The 17,415-nt window shown below is 52.9% G+C and overlaps 2 protein-coding genes across 2 annotated transcripts in view; both read left to right on the top strand.

The window, feature by feature from the left end:
- The window catches only part of CAPN5 (calpain 5), a 56,320-nt gene that overhangs the window by 26,163 nt on the left and 12,742 nt on the right, over window positions 1–17,415 (top strand). Inside the window, exon 4 of the mRNA XM_065944923.1 lies at window positions 15,139–15,347. Within this exon, the coding sequence (XP_065800995.1) occupies window positions 15,139–15,347 (209 nt within the window). The remainder of the gene's footprint in view (window positions 1–15,138; window positions 15,348–17,415) is intronic.
- Window positions 4,202–4,693, top strand: OMP (olfactory marker protein). The gene has a single exon (XM_065946248.1). It carries the CDS (start codon window positions 4,202–4,204, stop codon window positions 4,691–4,693), a length of 492 nt encoding a protein of 163 aa, XP_065802320.1.

Here is a 17,415-nt window from a genome sequence, read left to right as displayed (position 1 = left end):
AATGGGGTGGGGTGCACCCTGCTACCTCTCCCGTCTCACACTCTGGGGGTGCTGAGCCTCAGATGCAGGCACATCACGCCCTTGACACACATGCCCCCTCCTCCAGGAAGCCACCCCTTTACCTCTCGTGTTGGACAGAGCCTGGGGCCAACAGGCACAGGATTTGAACCAGCCAAACCTGGGTTTGACTTTGGCTGGGTTTCTTGCTAGTTGTGTGACCTGGGGCGGGTCACGTTCCTGCGTGTGACCTCTGTGTAAACCTGATCTTTCCAGTCCCCAGGGTGGTGGCGGGGTTAAAGGAACTCATGGGGTGGCAATGGGGGTAAGCCCATGGCATATAGTGGCAACCCGTGTGCATTAAATGCCCACCCCATCCGGCGCCCCTCCTCTGGGCTCCCATCTGCTTCTCTGTTCTGCTGGACGCTTCTTGACAGCAGCAGCCCCCACCCCATGGGATCCTTAGTGGGGGCATTATTGCCTCCACAACATGACTGTGTGTTCTCTGAGGGCAGGGCAGTGGACTTCAGGTGACCAGGTTTTGTGGACCAGAAGTCAGGATGTGAGAGGAGAGTGGGGCATTTGCCATTAGCCTGGCCTGGCCCACGCCAGGTGAGTTCACCTCCCCAGGAGCCTGGCTTGGCCGCAGGGGCAGCTTTGATCCCTGTGCTGAGCCGTAGGGTGCCTGGGCCCGGGAGGAGTCAGCTGCCTCCCTGGCCGAAGTAGAGCAGGAGGAGAAACTCAGTGGGGTGCCTGGGTGTCTGAGAGTGAGTGGTGGGAGCTGGGCATCCTGGGCCAGGGCCTGCGGGAGGCACCTGGTGGTAGGGTTGGGCAGTATTTTATGCTGTGCTAAGTCACTTCAGCTGTGTCCAACTCTGTGCAACCCCATGGACTGTAACCCGCCAGGCTCCTCTGTCCCTGAGATTCTCCAGGCATGCATACTGGAGTGGGTTGCCATGCCCTCTTCCAGGGGATCTTTCCGACCCAGAGATGGAACCCATGTCTCTTATGGCTCCTGCGTTGGCAGGCAGGTTCTTTATCACTAGTGCCACCTGGGAAGCCCAAGCAGTCTTTTGATTCCATTTAAAAATGTTTTCCCTCCCACACCTGCACTGCTATCTGAGCAGTCCCTGCCCTTTAGCATATGGCCGTTCATTCACCGCGTGGAAACTGAGCACCAACTCTGTCTGTACCATTGTGGGTACCAGGGACAGGTACCAATTTGCCAGCAAACATGGAAAACTCAGTACGTGCCACAGGACTGGAAGAAGTCAATTTTCACTCCAGTCCCAAGGAAGGGCAATGCCAAAGAATGTTCAAACTACCACACAGTTGCATTCATTTCACATGCTAGCAAAGTAATGCTCAAAATTCTCCAAGCTAGGCTTCAACAGTATGTGGACCGAGAACTTCCAGATGTTCAAGCTGGATTTAGAAAAGGGAGCAGAACCAGAGACCAAATTGCTAACATCCATTGGATCATAGAAAAAGCAAGAGATTTCCAGAAAAACATCTGTTTATGCTCCATTGACTACACTAAAGCTTTTGACTATGTGAATCACAACAAACTGGAAAATTCTTCAAGAGATGGGAATACCAGACCACCTTACCTGCCTCCTGAGAAATCTGTATGCAGGTCAAGAAGCAACAGTTAGAACCGGACATGGAACAATGAAATGGTTCAAAATTGGGAAAGGAATGCAACAAACTTGTATATTTTCACCCTGCTTATTTAACTTCTATGCAGAGTACATCATGAGAAATGCCAGGCTGGATGAAGCACAAGCTGGAATCAAGATTGCTGAGAGAAAGATCAATAACCTCAGATATGCAGATGACACTACCCCTATGGCAGAAAGCGAAGAACTAAAGAGTCTCTTGATGAAAGTGAAAGAGGAGTGAAAAAGCTGGTTTAAAAACTCAACATTCAAAAAATGAAGATCATAGCATCTAGTCTCATCACTTCATGACAAATAGATGGGGAAACAATGGAAATAGTGAGAGACTTTATTTCCTTGGGCTCCAAAATCACTGCAAATGGTGACTGCAGCCATGAAATTAAAAGAGGCTTGCTCCTTGGAAGAAAAGCTATGACCAACCTAGACAGCATATTAAAAAGCAGAGATATTACTTTGCCAACAAAGGTCCGTCTAGTCAAAGCTATGGTTTTTCCAGTAGTCATGTGAGAGTTGGACCATAAAAAAGGCTGAGTGCTGAAGAATTGATACTTTTGAACTGTGGTGTTGGAGGAGACTCTTGAGAGTCCGTGAGAGAGTCCGTCCCTTGGACTGCAAGGAGATCCAACCAGTCCATCCTGAAGGAAATCAGTCCTAAATGTTCATTGGAAGGACTGATGCTGAAACTGAAACTCTAGTACTTCGGCCACCTGATGTGAAGAACTGACTCATTTGAAAAGATCCTGATGCTGGGAAAGATTGAAGATGGGAGGAGAAGGGGCCGACAGAGGATGAGATGGTTGGATGGCATCACTGACTCAATGGACATGAGTTTGAGCAAGCTCCAGGAGACGGTGAGGGACAAGCAGGCCTGGCGTGCTGCAGTTCATGGTGTCACAAAGAGTTGGATATGACTGAGTGACTAAACAACAAAATGCTTGTGGTCCACTAGGGGCCTCCCCGGTGCCTTAGTGGTGAGGAATTTGCCTATAATTCAGGAGACCCAGGCTTGATCGCTGGGTTGGGAAGATCCCCTGGAAGAGGGCATGGCAACCCAGGCCAGCATTCTTGCCTGGAGAATCCCATGGACAGAGGAGCCTGGAGGACTACAGTCTATGGTGTCACAGTGAATCAGACACACCTAAAGCGACTGAACACACATGTGGTCCACTAGACCCTTGATTGTTCTCAGTTATTACACTTTGGCCTATGCTTCTGTCTTTTCTCTGTGTGTGGCACGTCATGGCAGTTTCCCTTCTCCCTCATCCCACCCCCAACTACACTCATGTACTCCATTTCTTACGTTTTCCCACATATAATAGCGGAGCTCCTGGTTCCCCCTCAGGTACTGAGTATATAAACATTTCTCAGATTCTTCCACAGCCTTAAGTCTCCTGGGGGAAACTGAGGCTTGATACAGGTGTAATAAGTGGTGGGATTTTAGTAGAGGAGATTTCTGGGCGTGCGGTTGCCATGCAGTGTAGGGCTGAGGCAGGGCCAGCAGGCAGGAATCATCTGGGTCAGTGATTCTCCCATCCAAGTACTAACTAGGCCTGACTCTGCTTAGCTTCCTAGATCAGATGAGATCGAGTACATTCAGGGTGGTATGGCTGTAGACTGGGTCAGTGATTCTCAGAACACAGTTCCTGGACTAGCAGCAGCAGCAGCATCACCTGGAATGAAACGCATATTCTCAGGCCTCATCAGAGACAGATTAAATCTGAAAGTCTGGGGTGGGGCCCAGCAAACTGTGTTTTAAGTCCTGCAGGTGACTGTGATGCTCCCTAAAGTTTGAGAATGTGGGTCTGGGTGAGAGACCCCTAGCTGGACTGGGGAGGAGAAGGCCTTGGCAATTGGGTGTGGAGGGGTAAAGGTAAGGCTGTGTCGAGGAGGGCTTCGAGGTTTGGCTTAGTGAAGTGAAAAGTGTGAAAGTATTAGTCTCTCAGTCGTGTCTGCTCTTTGTGATCCCCCGGACGGTAGCCCACCAGGCTCCTCTGTCCATGGAATTCTCCAGGCAAGGATACTGGAATGGGTTGCCAAATCTCAAATTGGTGGGCCCCTCTGGTACTTGTTCCCCACCTCCCCGACTCCTGCTAGGGGTTCTTCAGCCTCTCCCCACCGTGAGCTTGCCTCCCATGGCCCTCTCACTGCCTGTAAGCAATGCTCCCTCTTCACAACAAGTCAGCTCCCGGCCCATCCGTGGTAGCCAGGGCGGTTGCCACAGCAATTGACATCAGCAGTTGGTCCCCGAGGAGCCTGCCGCTGTCCTGCCTGCCTGCCTGCAGCGCCTCCCTTACCACTTCTGCGACGAGCAGAGGAGATGGCATTGGGGATCCCGCCCTCCTAGGCACCCCGTTTGGAAGACTGGGTGGGGCAGGGAAGAGCCAGTGGCAAAGGGGGCGGGGCAAGGGGAGGGTCAGTAGCGGAGGCGGGGCCCCTCTTTGGTGGCCTCTTGCCTCGGCGGTGAGCCCCAGTCCACTCGGCTCCCAGACGGTGGAGGTGGCGGCCGCAGCAGCAGCAAGTGGGCCATGGCGGAGGACGAGCCGAAGCCTTCGCAGCTCAGCATGCCTTTAGTCCTGGACCGGGACCTGACCAAGCAGATGCGGCTGCGCGTGGAGAGCCTGAAGCAGCGCGGGCAGAAGCGCCAGGATGGCGAGAAGCTGCTGCGGCCGGCCGAGTCCGTGTACCGCATTGACTTCACCCAGCAGCACAGGCTGCAGTTTGAGCGCTGGGACGTCGTGCTGGACCAGCCGGGCAGGGTCACCATCACGGGCACCTCCCAGAACTGGACGCCCGACCTCACCAACCTCATGACGCGGCAGCTGCTCGACCCCGCGGCCATCTTCTGGCGCAAGGAGGACTCGGAGGCCATGGACTGGAATGAGGCCGACGCCCTGGAGTTCGGGGAGCGCCTGTCCGACCTGGCCAAGATCCGCAAGGTCATGTACTTCCTCATCAGCTTCAGCGAGGGCCTCGAGCCCGCCAACCTCAAGGCTTCCGTGGTCTTTAACCAGCTCTGATGGCAGCAGCTGGTTGCCACCTCCTCCCCTTGCCCACTTGCCTGCCCCCTGCACTTCACCCCTACCCCAGGTGTGTGTTTGGGGACATTATCTTCTAGATACTGGCCTGTACTTGCTTGGCTGGACTGAGCCTGCGTCCTTACTCCTCTCCTTTCCCCGGTGTTGATGCTCCCCGCTCACGGAAGGAAGATGCAAACTCTTTGTAGTCTAGAAGCTAAGCTGGCTGCCACTGCTTCTGCTGTAAACTGTGGTGGCCTGGTCAGGGCCATTGTGGGAAGGTGAGAGGCCATGGGAGATTGCCTTCTGTCTGCTCCATCGCTGGGAGAAACTGAGAGAGACCAAGACAGAATCAGCAACAGGCAGAGAGAGACATAACTAAAGAACCAGCCTTCCGGCTTCCTCCAGAGACAGAGAGGCAGAGACGACAGAGCAGCCTCCTTGGAGAGTCTGGCAGACAGGCATTTGCTGCCCTCCTGGCCACAAAGCCTTTCCCTGGAGTCCGTGTCTGGACATGAACACCCAGCCCGAGAATCCAGGAAGGCGCTTCTCTGGGTACTTTGTGTGGTCCCATGACACCATACTCTTAACACATCCGGCCGGGGTGCCGTGGGGGCTGATTTGGGCATGGGGAGTGGCTGGCATGCTGGGGGCTGAGCAGACCAACTCTCGTTCTTCTGAGAATGACTTCAGGAGGGGAGAAGTGAAGGGGGACGTCTGTCTGTCTATACATATACATGTATGTCCAGAGGGATCACGCTGTGTTCATTTGGATGTATTCTGTACCCGCCCTGTGAACAAGTCTGACTTTAGATGATCTATCATATAATCACCCAGCTGGTTGCCTGGTGGCTTTTAGCAGGAGCTTGATCAGGGTGGCACTGGGGACGGGGAGCTTCTGAGCTGGGAGAGGTTCATGCAGTGAAGTGGGGAGCAGTATAGTAAGCAGATTTCCCTCTGCAGGAGTGGGGGGAGCTGGATAGAGGGGTCCAGAGCCCTGGAGCTGGAGGCAGTAGCATCTCTGGGGCTTGCTGGGACGCCAGACTCTTCCTGGGTGACTGTTGGGAGATAGTGAGCACATCGTCCCGGTGCGGCATCTTTGGTGGAGGCAAAGGGTGGGGATGGACATGGCCTGGGAGAGCAGTTGTGACAGCTGATGGTCAGAAATGGGCTGGGGGTGGCAGCGTGGTGTGACGGTGGAACACTGGCCTCAGAGGTTGCTGGGCGCAACCCACTCACCAGAGAGGGAAACTGAGGCACAGTTGCCAGCAGATTCATTTCCAGCCCCCACGCCTCACTCCCCTTCACACTACACAGGCCCAGAGTTCTGGCATCAGCCAAGGGCGCTTCAGGAGGTATCTCCAGGCCAGCCCTTTTTTTTTTTTTTGGTTAGGGATGTGCCTGTGATAGTTTGCTCAAGAGGCAGAGCTGTCGAGGGGTTGGAGGCCCTGGGAACAGAGGCAGTGAGAGATGGAGGGTGAGAGCCAACCCCAGTGATCGGCGCTGCTGGTAGGGCAGGCAAGTGGAAGCAGCTGGAGTAGGATTCTTCAATGGAAAGTTTGATGTGATGTGAGCAATAGTCTGTCCTAACTCAAGGCTCAGGGGTCTATTCTGGGACATGCTAGGATTCCTGCGTGCTCTCTGCTGACTCCGAGAGAGCCTGGAAGCCAGACCCCGGCAGATGGCCCAGCCCTTCCGTCTTTGCTTGACCTCTCCCCGCAGCTCTGGGGACCCTCTTGGTGCAGCCTGCTTGTACCCCCACCACGTCTACCCCATGCAGGCGTGGGTGCCTCTGCCGTGGCCACTGTGCGTCCCCAATAAAGCCTGTGTGCCCCGCCTCGTGGTGTGCGTTCTCTCGTCAGGAGCCACCCCCTCCCTGGGCCCTCTCCACAGTCCTGCCTTCTCCTCCTGCCGCTGCTTTCAGGGATGAGTCCCCGAGCAGGCAGGTGACTGGCCCAAGATCAGATGTCAGGATGGACTTTGAAACCAGGTGCCCTGACACCCAGCCAGGAACCAACACCCCTGACAGTTTTTTCTCCAGTGGCTCCCAGACCAGCCTCCATGTGAGGCCTCAGGGAGGCAGTGGGCGCCGAGAGGGAATGGGGGGAACTCACCAAGTCAGGCTCCATCTTGAGTCTCCCTCCCTTGCAGGGTGGCTGGGCAGGGGGCAGATGGGACAGGAGAGTGGCTCAGGGGTAGGTAGGGTCAGACCTGTGCCCAGGTTTCATCTGGCTTTGGTCACTGATTTGCTGCCTGTCCTCTGGCAGGCCTTGTTTCTCCCCCAGCCTCAGACTTTCTAAAGGGAACAGCCTGCTTCCGTGAAGCCCTTGCGTTCCTGCCCCGCTGACCGGATAAGGCCCATGTCACCATGACGCCTTAGTGCCCCAACTGAGCCCGCCCCTCACTCAGTGTTTGGACAGTGACAACAGAAGCCCAAGGAGGAAGCTGCCTGCCTGAAGTCACAGCGGATGTGGAGGGCCGGGGAGGGTGTATATGTGAACCAAGCTCTGGATCTGTGGACCTTTGACCCCATGACACTGGTCCCCTGGAATGGGCAGGGGCGATGCCCCCATCCCACCGGAGGGCTCAGGCCCCGGGCGAGGCTGGTTTCTCTCCAGAGACAAGGTCAGGCCTCGCTTCAGAGGCCACTCTTCAGGTTTTGCTTCAGAACAACCCCCAGGCAGGTCTCGCAGCCCCGTCTTCCTCCACCCCAGAGCCCTGCCCAGAGCAGCCTCTTCCCCAAGCCCCACCATCCAGCCACAGCCTCCATCCACTCCTGAAGATGCTTCTGGGAGGTGTGTGTGGGGGGTGGGGGCGGGGGTCTGTAAACCGAGAGAGGAAGCCAACCCTCCCGCCCCCCAGGGAGCAGCAGTAGAAGGCCTGGTTCTGCTTCCAAGACTGGACTGGGAGGAGGGCAGGGAATGTGAAGTGAGGACACGCTTTCCAAGGAGCTCGTGAGGAACCCCCAGCAGCAGACCTGCTATTTCCTGAGCTCGTGACTCCTGCTGAGCCAGGGTAAGGTAGTGTGAGGGGCCCTGCCACCAGCCACCAGCTCTGTGACCCCAGGAGACCATTTTTGAGTCTGTTTTCTCATCTGCCGTTCTGTGGGAGCTTATAATGGTACCTCCCGTGTAGGGTCGTTGTGAAGAAGAAATGAGTTAGCGAAGTGCTGAGCTTCCTGAGTGGCACACGGGCTTCCTCTCTGGGTCTGCTCATTGTAAATACTTTCTCAGTCACTGCAGACACGGGGTCCCACTTTTCACAGTGATTCTGAGGGGAGAGTGAGAGGAACGTGTTTACTGAGGAAGAGCGCAGGGTGCCGAGAGGTGAGGTGCGTTGCCTGAGGCAGCACAGCCGGCGGTGGAGTGAGGTGGAGGCACGGCAGGGTCCAGGCCTGCTCTGGTTGGAGAGAGTGGGCTTGGTGGGGTGGAGTCTCTTCACGTCACCGGGCTCAGAAGGGCCCAGTGGAGGGGACCTCCAGCCCTCCAGTCTAGCCTGGGAGCCCTGCGAGAGGGGGCCGCCCAGGGCTCTGTCTGAGTATCTGGCTGGGCCCACTCTTGTGAACAGGGATCCGCAGCGCCCCCTGCTGGTGCATCAGCGCCCTGCTCTCTGGGTGGTGAGGCCCGGGGCTCTCCTCCCAAGGGGGTAGGGGTGGGGGTTACCCAGCTTCCTGGCCTCTTCTTGTCATGGCATCTGAAACTCAGGAGTTTGAGACTCTTGAAATCAGAAGCTGAGAATTGAGAAACTTCAGATGCTCAGAAGAACCAGGGGCTCTTTCGTTTTGAGGCCTGTGGCTCACCTCACCCGAGCTGGGTAATGAATGCAGGAAACCCAGCGTGGCTGGGGTCGCAGGCAGAAATCTGTAGGGTGTTCCCTCTCTGCCACAGGAGCAGACACACACACGCGCGCACACACACTTGCACAGAAGCACACTGATGCACAGACTGACTTTCACATACACATGCATGCTTCTGTGTACACACACATGGGCGTTCACTCACTGGCCCAGAGTCCAGCAGGATTTGAACCCAGCCACTTGGGTCTGGGTGGGAGTCCCTCAGGGAAAGCCCCAATAAAGAAAGGGGGAGGAGTCCAGGTGCCAGGCAAGGGGCACTGGGGTGCACCCATCAGGGAAGCTTTGAAGTTTCTGGGTGATTCTGCAGTGCGTGGCTGAATGGGTGTGCATGCTGAGTCGCTTCAGTAGTTTCTGACTCTTTGCGATTCTATGGACTGTAGCCCCACTAGGCTCCTCCGTCCATGGGATTCTCCAGACAAAAATCCTGGAGTGGATTGCCGTGCCCTCCTCCAGGGGATCTTTCCGACCCAGGGGTCGAACCCATGTCTCTTATGTCTCTTGGATTGGCAGCAGGATTATTTACCATTAGGGCCACCTATATGTGAGGTTGCTTGCGATCCCACTGAGTTCTTGCCTCACTGCCTCGTCAGCCCAAGGAGGTAGCTCAGCCCTTTCAGGCCTTGTTTTCCCATCTGCCCAGTGGGCTGTTGTCAAGGTTTTCCTTTCTCCTCTTGGGAGGGAGATTGACCAGGTCACCCCAAGGTTGCACACATCATGTACCCCACACACCAGCAGGGATGACCCCTCGTGTGTGCACAGCCCCCCACAGTTGATGCATTTTGGTGCTTACAGACAGTCTTGGAAGGAGGGTAGGTAGATGTGGACTCCTTGGGAGATACAGCGTTAGACAGAACTGGAAGAGTGTTCCAGGGAAGAGAAAGTCAGGGGCTTGTAAAGGCAAAAGCCATAACATTGTTAAAGGAAGTATTTGTCCTCAAGGGCTGGACTGTCACAAGTTGTTTTAGGGTAAAGGATCCAATAAATATCTTGAGTTTCTGGAACACTGGGCAGACGTTCTGGATGGCTGCATTAAAACAAGAAGTGGTCAAAGTTCAGATTCCGTGTGGGCAGAGGCATGCATAAGTCACACTTGCTCAGTGACCTCCCAGCCCCATTTTAGAGCGCTCTCTTAGGAAAACATCTCCGTTTCCTTTTTTCTTTCGTACCACTAGCGTGCACAAACTCTCCAGCTGGCCAGGGTCTCGCTGTGGCCACCACTTGCGAATTTTCCTCCTGGGAAGACAGCCAGCTGTGGAGCTGGGCCTGGCCACGTGGGAAGGAGCTTGGAGGAGGGGCTGCCTGCCGGTGCCCAAGGGGACGGTGGGGTCAGGAGGCCCCTGCCAGCTGCTGCTCTGCTGGCCCCTGAGGGATGCGGTCTGGGGTGTGGCCAGCAGAGGGAGCCACCTGTTCCAGGCTGAGGTGTCCTGAATCTACACCCCGGAATCTACATCCCAGGGTGTAGATTCCTGTGGGGCCTGAGGGAGGCAATGTTCAGGGGTGAAGCTGAGAGCTGCCTGCAGGGCTTTGAATGCTGGGCCAGGGAGCTGGTGTCCATGGCAATGGAGCTTTTTAGCTGTAGACACTCGAGAGCAGGGAGACAGCCTAGTGAGCCCTTGTGTCCGTCGCTCCATCTCAGCAATTGCTAACTCATGGTTGATCTTTGTTTCCTCCGCAGACCTCTCTCCCCTAGTGTGTTAGTAGCTCAGTTGCATCTGACTCTTTGTGACCCCATGGACTGTAGCCCGTCAGGCTCCTCTGTCCATGGAATTCTCCAGACAAGAATACTGCAGTGGGTTGCCATTCCCTGCTCCACGAAATCTTCCTGACCCAGAGATTGAACCCTGGTCTCCTGCATTGCAGGTGGATTCTTTTTTTTTTTTTTTTTTTTTTTTTTTTTAATTTTTATTATTATTATTTTTTTTTAATATTATTTTATTAGTTGGAGGCCAATCACTTTACAACATTTCAGTGGGTTTTGTCATACATTGACATGAATCAGCCATATAGTTACATGTATTCCCCATCCCGATCCCCCCTCCCACCTCCCTCCCCACCCGACTCCTCAGGGTCCTCCCAGTGCACCAGGCCCGAGCACCTGACTCATGTATCCCACCTGGGCTGGTGGTCCGTTTCACCATAGATAATATACATGCTGTTCTTTCAAAACATGCAGGTGGATTCTTTACCGTCTGAGCCGCCACAACCCTCTCTCCTGAGGCAGCATATCATTTCCTCTGTAAATATTTCTGGATGCATCTCTGAAAGATAAGGACTTGTTCGAAACAAAGCAAAAACCCATAATCATAATACTGTAACGTAGCTGAAATAATTTTACAGTAATTCCTTACCACCATCAAATATCCGGCAAAAGTTCTGATTTCCAGTTTGTGTCATAAATGGTTGCATGGATGTTTTACAGTTTGAATCAAATCCAAACAAAGGTCCATTACTTCAGTATGTTGGTTCTCCTTCATCTTTTCATGTTTTTTTCCCTTGCAATTTATTTGCTGAAGACATCTCACTTATCCTGTGGAGTTTCCAACCATCTAGATTTTGCAGGCTATGTTTTCAGGGTGTTGACTAATGTTTGTACTCTGCATTTCCTGTGAGGTGGGACTTACCTCTGGGGGCATGATAAGGTTCAGGCACAATGTTTTTGGCACAACTGCTTCATGAGTGAAGTTCTCTCAGGAGGTACATCATCTCTGGTTGTCTCTCTCTTCTGTGACATGGAAACCAACTACATTCCTAAGTGGAGGTTAGAAGCCATGATTGCCTAAATCCATCATTTGTCAGTGGTTGCAAGAAAGTAGGAGGGTGATATTCTTAATTTCTTCCTCTTTTCTTAGCTGGGATTCATCACCAGATAAACGCTTCCCTTCATCTTTAAAAAACTGTTGGTTATAGTGGTTACTTTATAACACTGTATAGAAAAGTCAGGATTTTTTTTTCCCCCTTCACTTTCCAGTTTCAAAAAAATCAGTTAATTCCTTGCCACCCTCCACTAGTGACTAATTATTTGTTTGTGTTAGTATCATCATGATCTCATGAATTTGAACATATTAGATGTGTTTTCATTCATCACAGTCATTGACCTTATGGTTGCTCAGCTTGGCCCGTCTATGGCTAGTAGGAGCTTCTTCAGATTGGTCCTTAATATTTTGATTACCTCCTTGATTTCTTGCATGACCGGATGTAGTCTAGAGCAGCGGTCCCCAATCTTTTTGGCACCAGGGATCTGTTTTGTGGAAGACAATTGTTCCATGGATGGGGTGGAGCTGAGATGGTTACAGGGTGATTCAGGTTCATTACAGCAGGGTTCCCACTCCTGTGAGAATCTAATGCCGCCCCTGATCTGACAGGAGGCGGAGCTCACAGGTGGTAATGCACACTATGGATGTTCACGTGCTTAATCACTCACTCCTGTTTGACTCTGCGATCCCATGGACTGCAGCCCACTAGCCTGCTCTGTCCATGGAAATTTTCTTCCAAGCAAGAATACTGAAGTAGGTTGCCATTTCATCCTCCAGGGATCTTCCCCACTCAGGGATCGAACCCGCATCTCCTGCATTGCAGGTGGATTCTTTACTGCTGAGCCATCAGGGGGGCCTTCATGGGTGGCTCGTCAATACAGATGGACACTTCACTCGCTGGCCTGGCACTCCTGATGTGTGGCCTGGTTCATGATAGGCCATGGCGCTGGTCCATGGTCAGGGAGTTAGGACCGCTGGTCTAGAGGGTGTTTGGTTCGTATGCCTGTGGCAACTCACCTTCCTCTCACTCGGTATCCTGGCTAGCAGAGGGAGGGGCTGCGGGGTGAGGAGGCTGGCCTGGGGGTCAAGGGCTGTGATGTGGGAAGGAAATTGAAGCCTACAGGGATCCCTGACTCTACATCACAGGCCCTGGAGCCTCATTAGCTGCCTCTTGAGTCACAGAGAGTTCAGAGCCAAGCCCTGGGTTTCCCTAATGATCCTCTTGTGGCCCCAGTGATAACTCTCAGCTCTTCCTACCTCCCCCCACCCCATCCTATGCAGTCCAGAGCTTTCAGAGTGAGGAGGAGTGGAGGAGGGTGCAGTGGCTGGGCCGGTGTTCCCAGCTTATGGCTCCCCATTGCTCTGGGCCCCTGCATGGACCCCATTTTTGATACACTTTTCTGTCCTGAAATCAAGTGTGAGGAAGCATGCCAGGGATTGGGACAGAGGCCAGCCTAGGAGTTTTCATTGAGAATGGATGCAGAGGTGACTGCAAAGGGACCAGCTTGTCTTGAGTCCCTGCTGGGTTCTGGACGCTGTTTCAGGCTCTGAAGCCCTGCGTGTGAATCCTGCCTGTGCCCGTGGGTGGCCTCTGCCCGCGCCTTCCTGCTCTGCCCCTCAGAAGACTGCCCGAGTGTTCTGGACACCATGGCCTTTAGCAGGGCCCCATTGGTGCCTGGGGCACCTCTCACCGTTCTAAGCAGTTTCATTTTCTTGGTCTCAAGTGTCCCACTAGGGAGTGTTTCTCTTTGCCAACATCCCTGTTGATGGTAAGAGGCGTGTAAACAAAAGCATCCTTAATGAAGGTGGGGTTTGGGAATAGATTTTGGCCTCCATCTCTGTGTTCAGGCTGGTCTGTGTCTTGGGGTTTACAGCCTCCTGATACATCTCAGGCTTCTCAGCTCGGATGCCTGCCTGCCTGCCCCCATACCTGGGAGTGATTTTCTTCTAGAAGGAACTTCTTATGGTCTTGATGGGGTTTGGCTCTTCTGGGCCCTGTGTTCAGAAGGGCCAGCAGACCCCCTTGACTCGGCAGGGTGAGGTGTTTCCCTGCCTTCCACTTCTTGCTGCCCCAGGTTGCCTCTCTGTCTGCATCTGCTCAGGAGGGGTCAGCTCTCAGGACAGCTGCTCAGAAGCTGCTGCTGGCCCTCCAGGGTCGGGCCCACCTCTTTCTTTTCTCCATGGCCTGCCATGTACCCCATGTCAGCCTCAGCACTTGCCTGCATGCCTGCCTTTCCTTCTAGACTGGGAGCCTGCCAAGGGCAGGGACCTTGTCTGAATCACCTAGGTCCTTGGTGCCAGCATCCCTCTGGGTGCAGAGTGGTGCACACTGATACAGAACTCAGTATTTGGAAACAGACAGACCTGGGTTGAATCCTGGCTTCAAACCCAGGTCTGCCTGCCTCCAAAGGATGTGTATATTTTCTAGTTATGTGACCCCGGACAAGTTGCTTGCCCTTCGGAACCTTGATTTTCTCATCTGTAAAGTAAGGATGGTTATAATAGTCATCTGTTCATGGGGTGGTTGTGTGAATCCAACTGAGATATTCCATGGAGGTCAGAGATTTGGTAAACTCCATGGATTATTTATGGAGTTCTATGATGCTACATAAATAATATTATTAAGAGTCCCAGTGAATGTTTTTGGACTTATACATTCAGTTACCACATTTATTGGGCTTCCCTTGTAGCTCAGCTGGTAAAGAATCCACCTGCAATGCAGGAGACCTGGGTTCGATCCCTGGGTTGGGAAGATCCTCTGGAGAAGGGAAAGCCTACCCACTCCAGTATTCTGGCCTGCAGAATTCCATGGACTGTATAGTCCATGGGGTCGCAAAGAGTCGGACACAACAGAGTGACTTTCACTTCATCACACTTATTAAGGACCCTCTCTGGGCCAGGTGCTGGATGATTAGCAGTGACCAAGACTGACATGTCTCTGCCTGACTGACTAAGATAGGTGACGTTCCAGTGACAGTATCAGCACCGAACACAACATCACACACTTGTGTAATTATAACTGGAGAAAGTGTCTCAGAGGAGAAGTGCCAGGGGCCATGAGAGACAGACAGGTGTGCTGGCCTAGTCTGAAGAGTCAAGGAGGGCTTCCTGGAGGAGGAGGTCCCTAAAGGACCAATGAGAGTCAGCTGGAGGAAGAGCAGGTGCAGAGTTTCTAACCAAAGCCTGGAGCAGGGCACAGTGGGTGGAGACTGGGGTGGATGGGGGTAGAGAAATGAGCCTGGCGAGGTGGGGATAGGGACAGCACATTAAGGGTTTGGACCTTATTTTCCAGGGAAGTGACCTGAGCAGACAGCTCTCTCTGCTGCTGTGCGGTGCAGGGGTGGGTGTGGCTACTGATGCTGTTACCGTGTCCTGGGGTGAGGAGATGGAGGACTGGGCCAGGGCGGTGCCAAGGGATGAAGAGGAGGAGATGGATTTTCAAAGAATGTGGGTGCTCAGATTGGATGGAGAAAGGGAAAGAGGGGAGGCCAGTGTGACTGCCGGCTTCTGGCTCGGGCAGGACGCGAGGAGGGGGCTTCTGATGGTACCACTGACCAGGCAGGACTGGGATGAATGTGCTATATTTCTGAGGGGAGGATGCAGATGGAGGCATGAGGAAGGGAGGGGGAAACTCACAGAATCTTAGTATGACAGGGCCTCAAGGAGCCTCTAGCCCCTGCAAGGGTGGGGACACAGGCCCAGAGATAAGAAGGACTCGCATTGGTTCATGGCAGCTATGGGGAGTGAACCCAGTATTCCTTTCCATTTGATTCCCACTTCCTCAGGAAGCTGGCTGTGACCCTCATTGTGTCCCCATCCTGCCTCTCTTCCCCATCCAGGTCATCCCAGACTGGAAGGAGCAGGAGTGGGACCCTGAGAAGCCCAATGCCTACGCGGGCATCTTCCACTTCCACTTCTGGCGCTTCGGGGAGTGGGTGGATGTGGTCATCGACGACCGGCTGCCCACGGTCAACAACCAGCTCATCTACTGCCACTCCAGCTCCCGCAATGAGTTCTGGTGTGCCCTGGTGGAGAAGGCCTACGCTAAGTAGGTGCTAGTGGCGGGTGGGTGGGCGGCCAGGCTGGGTGGAGCTCTCCATGGGCTCTGGGGGTCTTCCTCTCGCTGCAGTGCCACGCGCAGAGAGGTGAGGGGCAGGTGCAGACGCAGCAAGTTCAGAGCCCAGTACCCAGAGCACAGCCGGCGGAACCTTCGCCAGGTGCGGTGGAGGCCCGGACCGAAGGGCCCCTGGGCACCTGGTACTGGGTCCTCATATAGTTACTCTCGCTTCTACCTGGGAACATGGAGGCCCAGGCAGGTGTCCTGCAGGTAGCGGGGGGCAGAGCCAGCAGCTCCATTTCAGTCGATGGTTCTTTTCCAAAGATCCGAGTTGCCAAGCCCTCCTTGGAGGCCCTGTTGGGGCTGTGCTGTCTCCAAGCCAGGCTGGTCGAGGAGGCTGGGCCAAACTCCTGCCTTTCCTGCTCCCCGGGCCTCCCCCTCTTCCACCCATTGGTCTGTCCACCAGGCTGTCCAGCCATTCTAGCTTTGCTGAGCCCTCCTTCTGCTCTGTGCCAGGCCCTGTCTTGCCAGCACGGCCTTGAGCAAAGGTTTGCTGAGCTGTGGAAGGCTTTGGGGCAGAGTGCCCTGTCAAGGCCCTGCAGGACAGGTGCAGGCCTGGGGCGCCCAGCGGGGTCAGAGACCAGTTGCTGGCTCTGCAGGAGCCTCTCCCTGGTTCCTCTTTCCAGACGCATTTGTCCCTCTCCCGGGACTGTGTGTGTGTGTGTGTGTGTGTAACTGTAAATGGAAAAACGAAAACTCCATCATCAAAAACAAACCTATTAAGGAAGCTTCCATTTTTATTTATATATTTTTTTTCCATTTTTAATCTCAAGAAAGCAAACCCGCCCCCTGGTGGTCACTTGGTCACCAGGGTCCTAGGTGCAGGCTCCTCTCCTCCCATTCTGGGAGATGCACTTAGTGAGTTGGTAGGCTTGCTCTCTCTCTTTTTTTAAAATAAAAGTTTTATTATTAAAAAAAATATTTTATATTTTAAAAAAATTGTCCAAAGTATACCATTGATCATTTTGACCATGTGTAAGTGTACAGTTCAGTGGCATCAGTTATAGTCACAATGCTCTGTACCCGTCATCACTGTCTGTAGCCAGTGTAGACGGTGATGGTTTTTCATCATCCTCAACATAAACTCTGTTACCTGCTAAACAATAGCTCCCTTTTTATCCCTTCTCCCAACCCTGGGAACCTCCATTCTGCATTTTTGTCTCAGTGAATTTCCCTATTCCAGGTAGCTCATATAAGTGGAATATTTGTCCTCCTGTGTCTGCCTTATTTCAGTTAGCATAATGTTTTCTGGGCCCATCAATGTTGTAGCATATATCTAAATTCTGTTCCTCTTTATGGCTGAGTGGTATTCTGTTGTATGTATGTGCTGCGTTTTGTTTATGTTTGTCTGTTGATGGACACTTGGGTTGTTTCCACATGCTTGGCATTATGAATAATGTTGCTATGAACATTGGTTGCAAATATCTGTTCGATTGTCTCTTTAAGTTCTTTGGAATATATATTGGGTTGGCTGAAAAGATCATTCAAGTTTTTCCGTAATGTCTTACAGAAAAACCCGAATGAGTTTTTTGACCAATCCAGTATCTTGGCATGAATTCCTGAGTCATATTGTAGTTCTGTGTTTACATTAAAAAATTTTTTTTGTAGAGTATTTTAATTTATTTATTCATTTATTTTGGTTGTGCCATGTGTCATGCAGGATCTTAGTTCCCTGACCAGGGTTTGAACCCATGCCCCCCGCATTGGGCGCGTGGAGTCTTAACCACTGGACCACCAGGAAAGTCCCTGTGTTTACACTTTTGAGTAACCACCAAGCTGTTTTCCACAGAGGGCTGTACAATTTATGCTTGTTTGTTTGTTTTTTAATTTGTTAACTTTTAAAAGTATGAAATGAATATGTATCTGTTGCCGCAAATCCAGAAAATACAGAAAGCCATGCAGAAGATAATAAAACTCTCACATATTCCTACATAGTCTCCGAGGCCGCTGCTCTCCCCTTCCCACTTCTGGGCCATCTGGATTAATAAGTGAGGCAGTC

This window comes from Muntiacus reevesi, chromosome 9, assembly GCF_963930625.1.
Source record: "Muntiacus reevesi chromosome 9, mMunRee1.1, whole genome shotgun sequence".
Classification (NCBI taxonomy): domain Eukaryota; kingdom Metazoa; phylum Chordata; class Mammalia; order Artiodactyla; family Cervidae; genus Muntiacus; species Muntiacus reevesi.
This window is presented reverse-complemented; position numbering and strand designations above follow the sequence as displayed.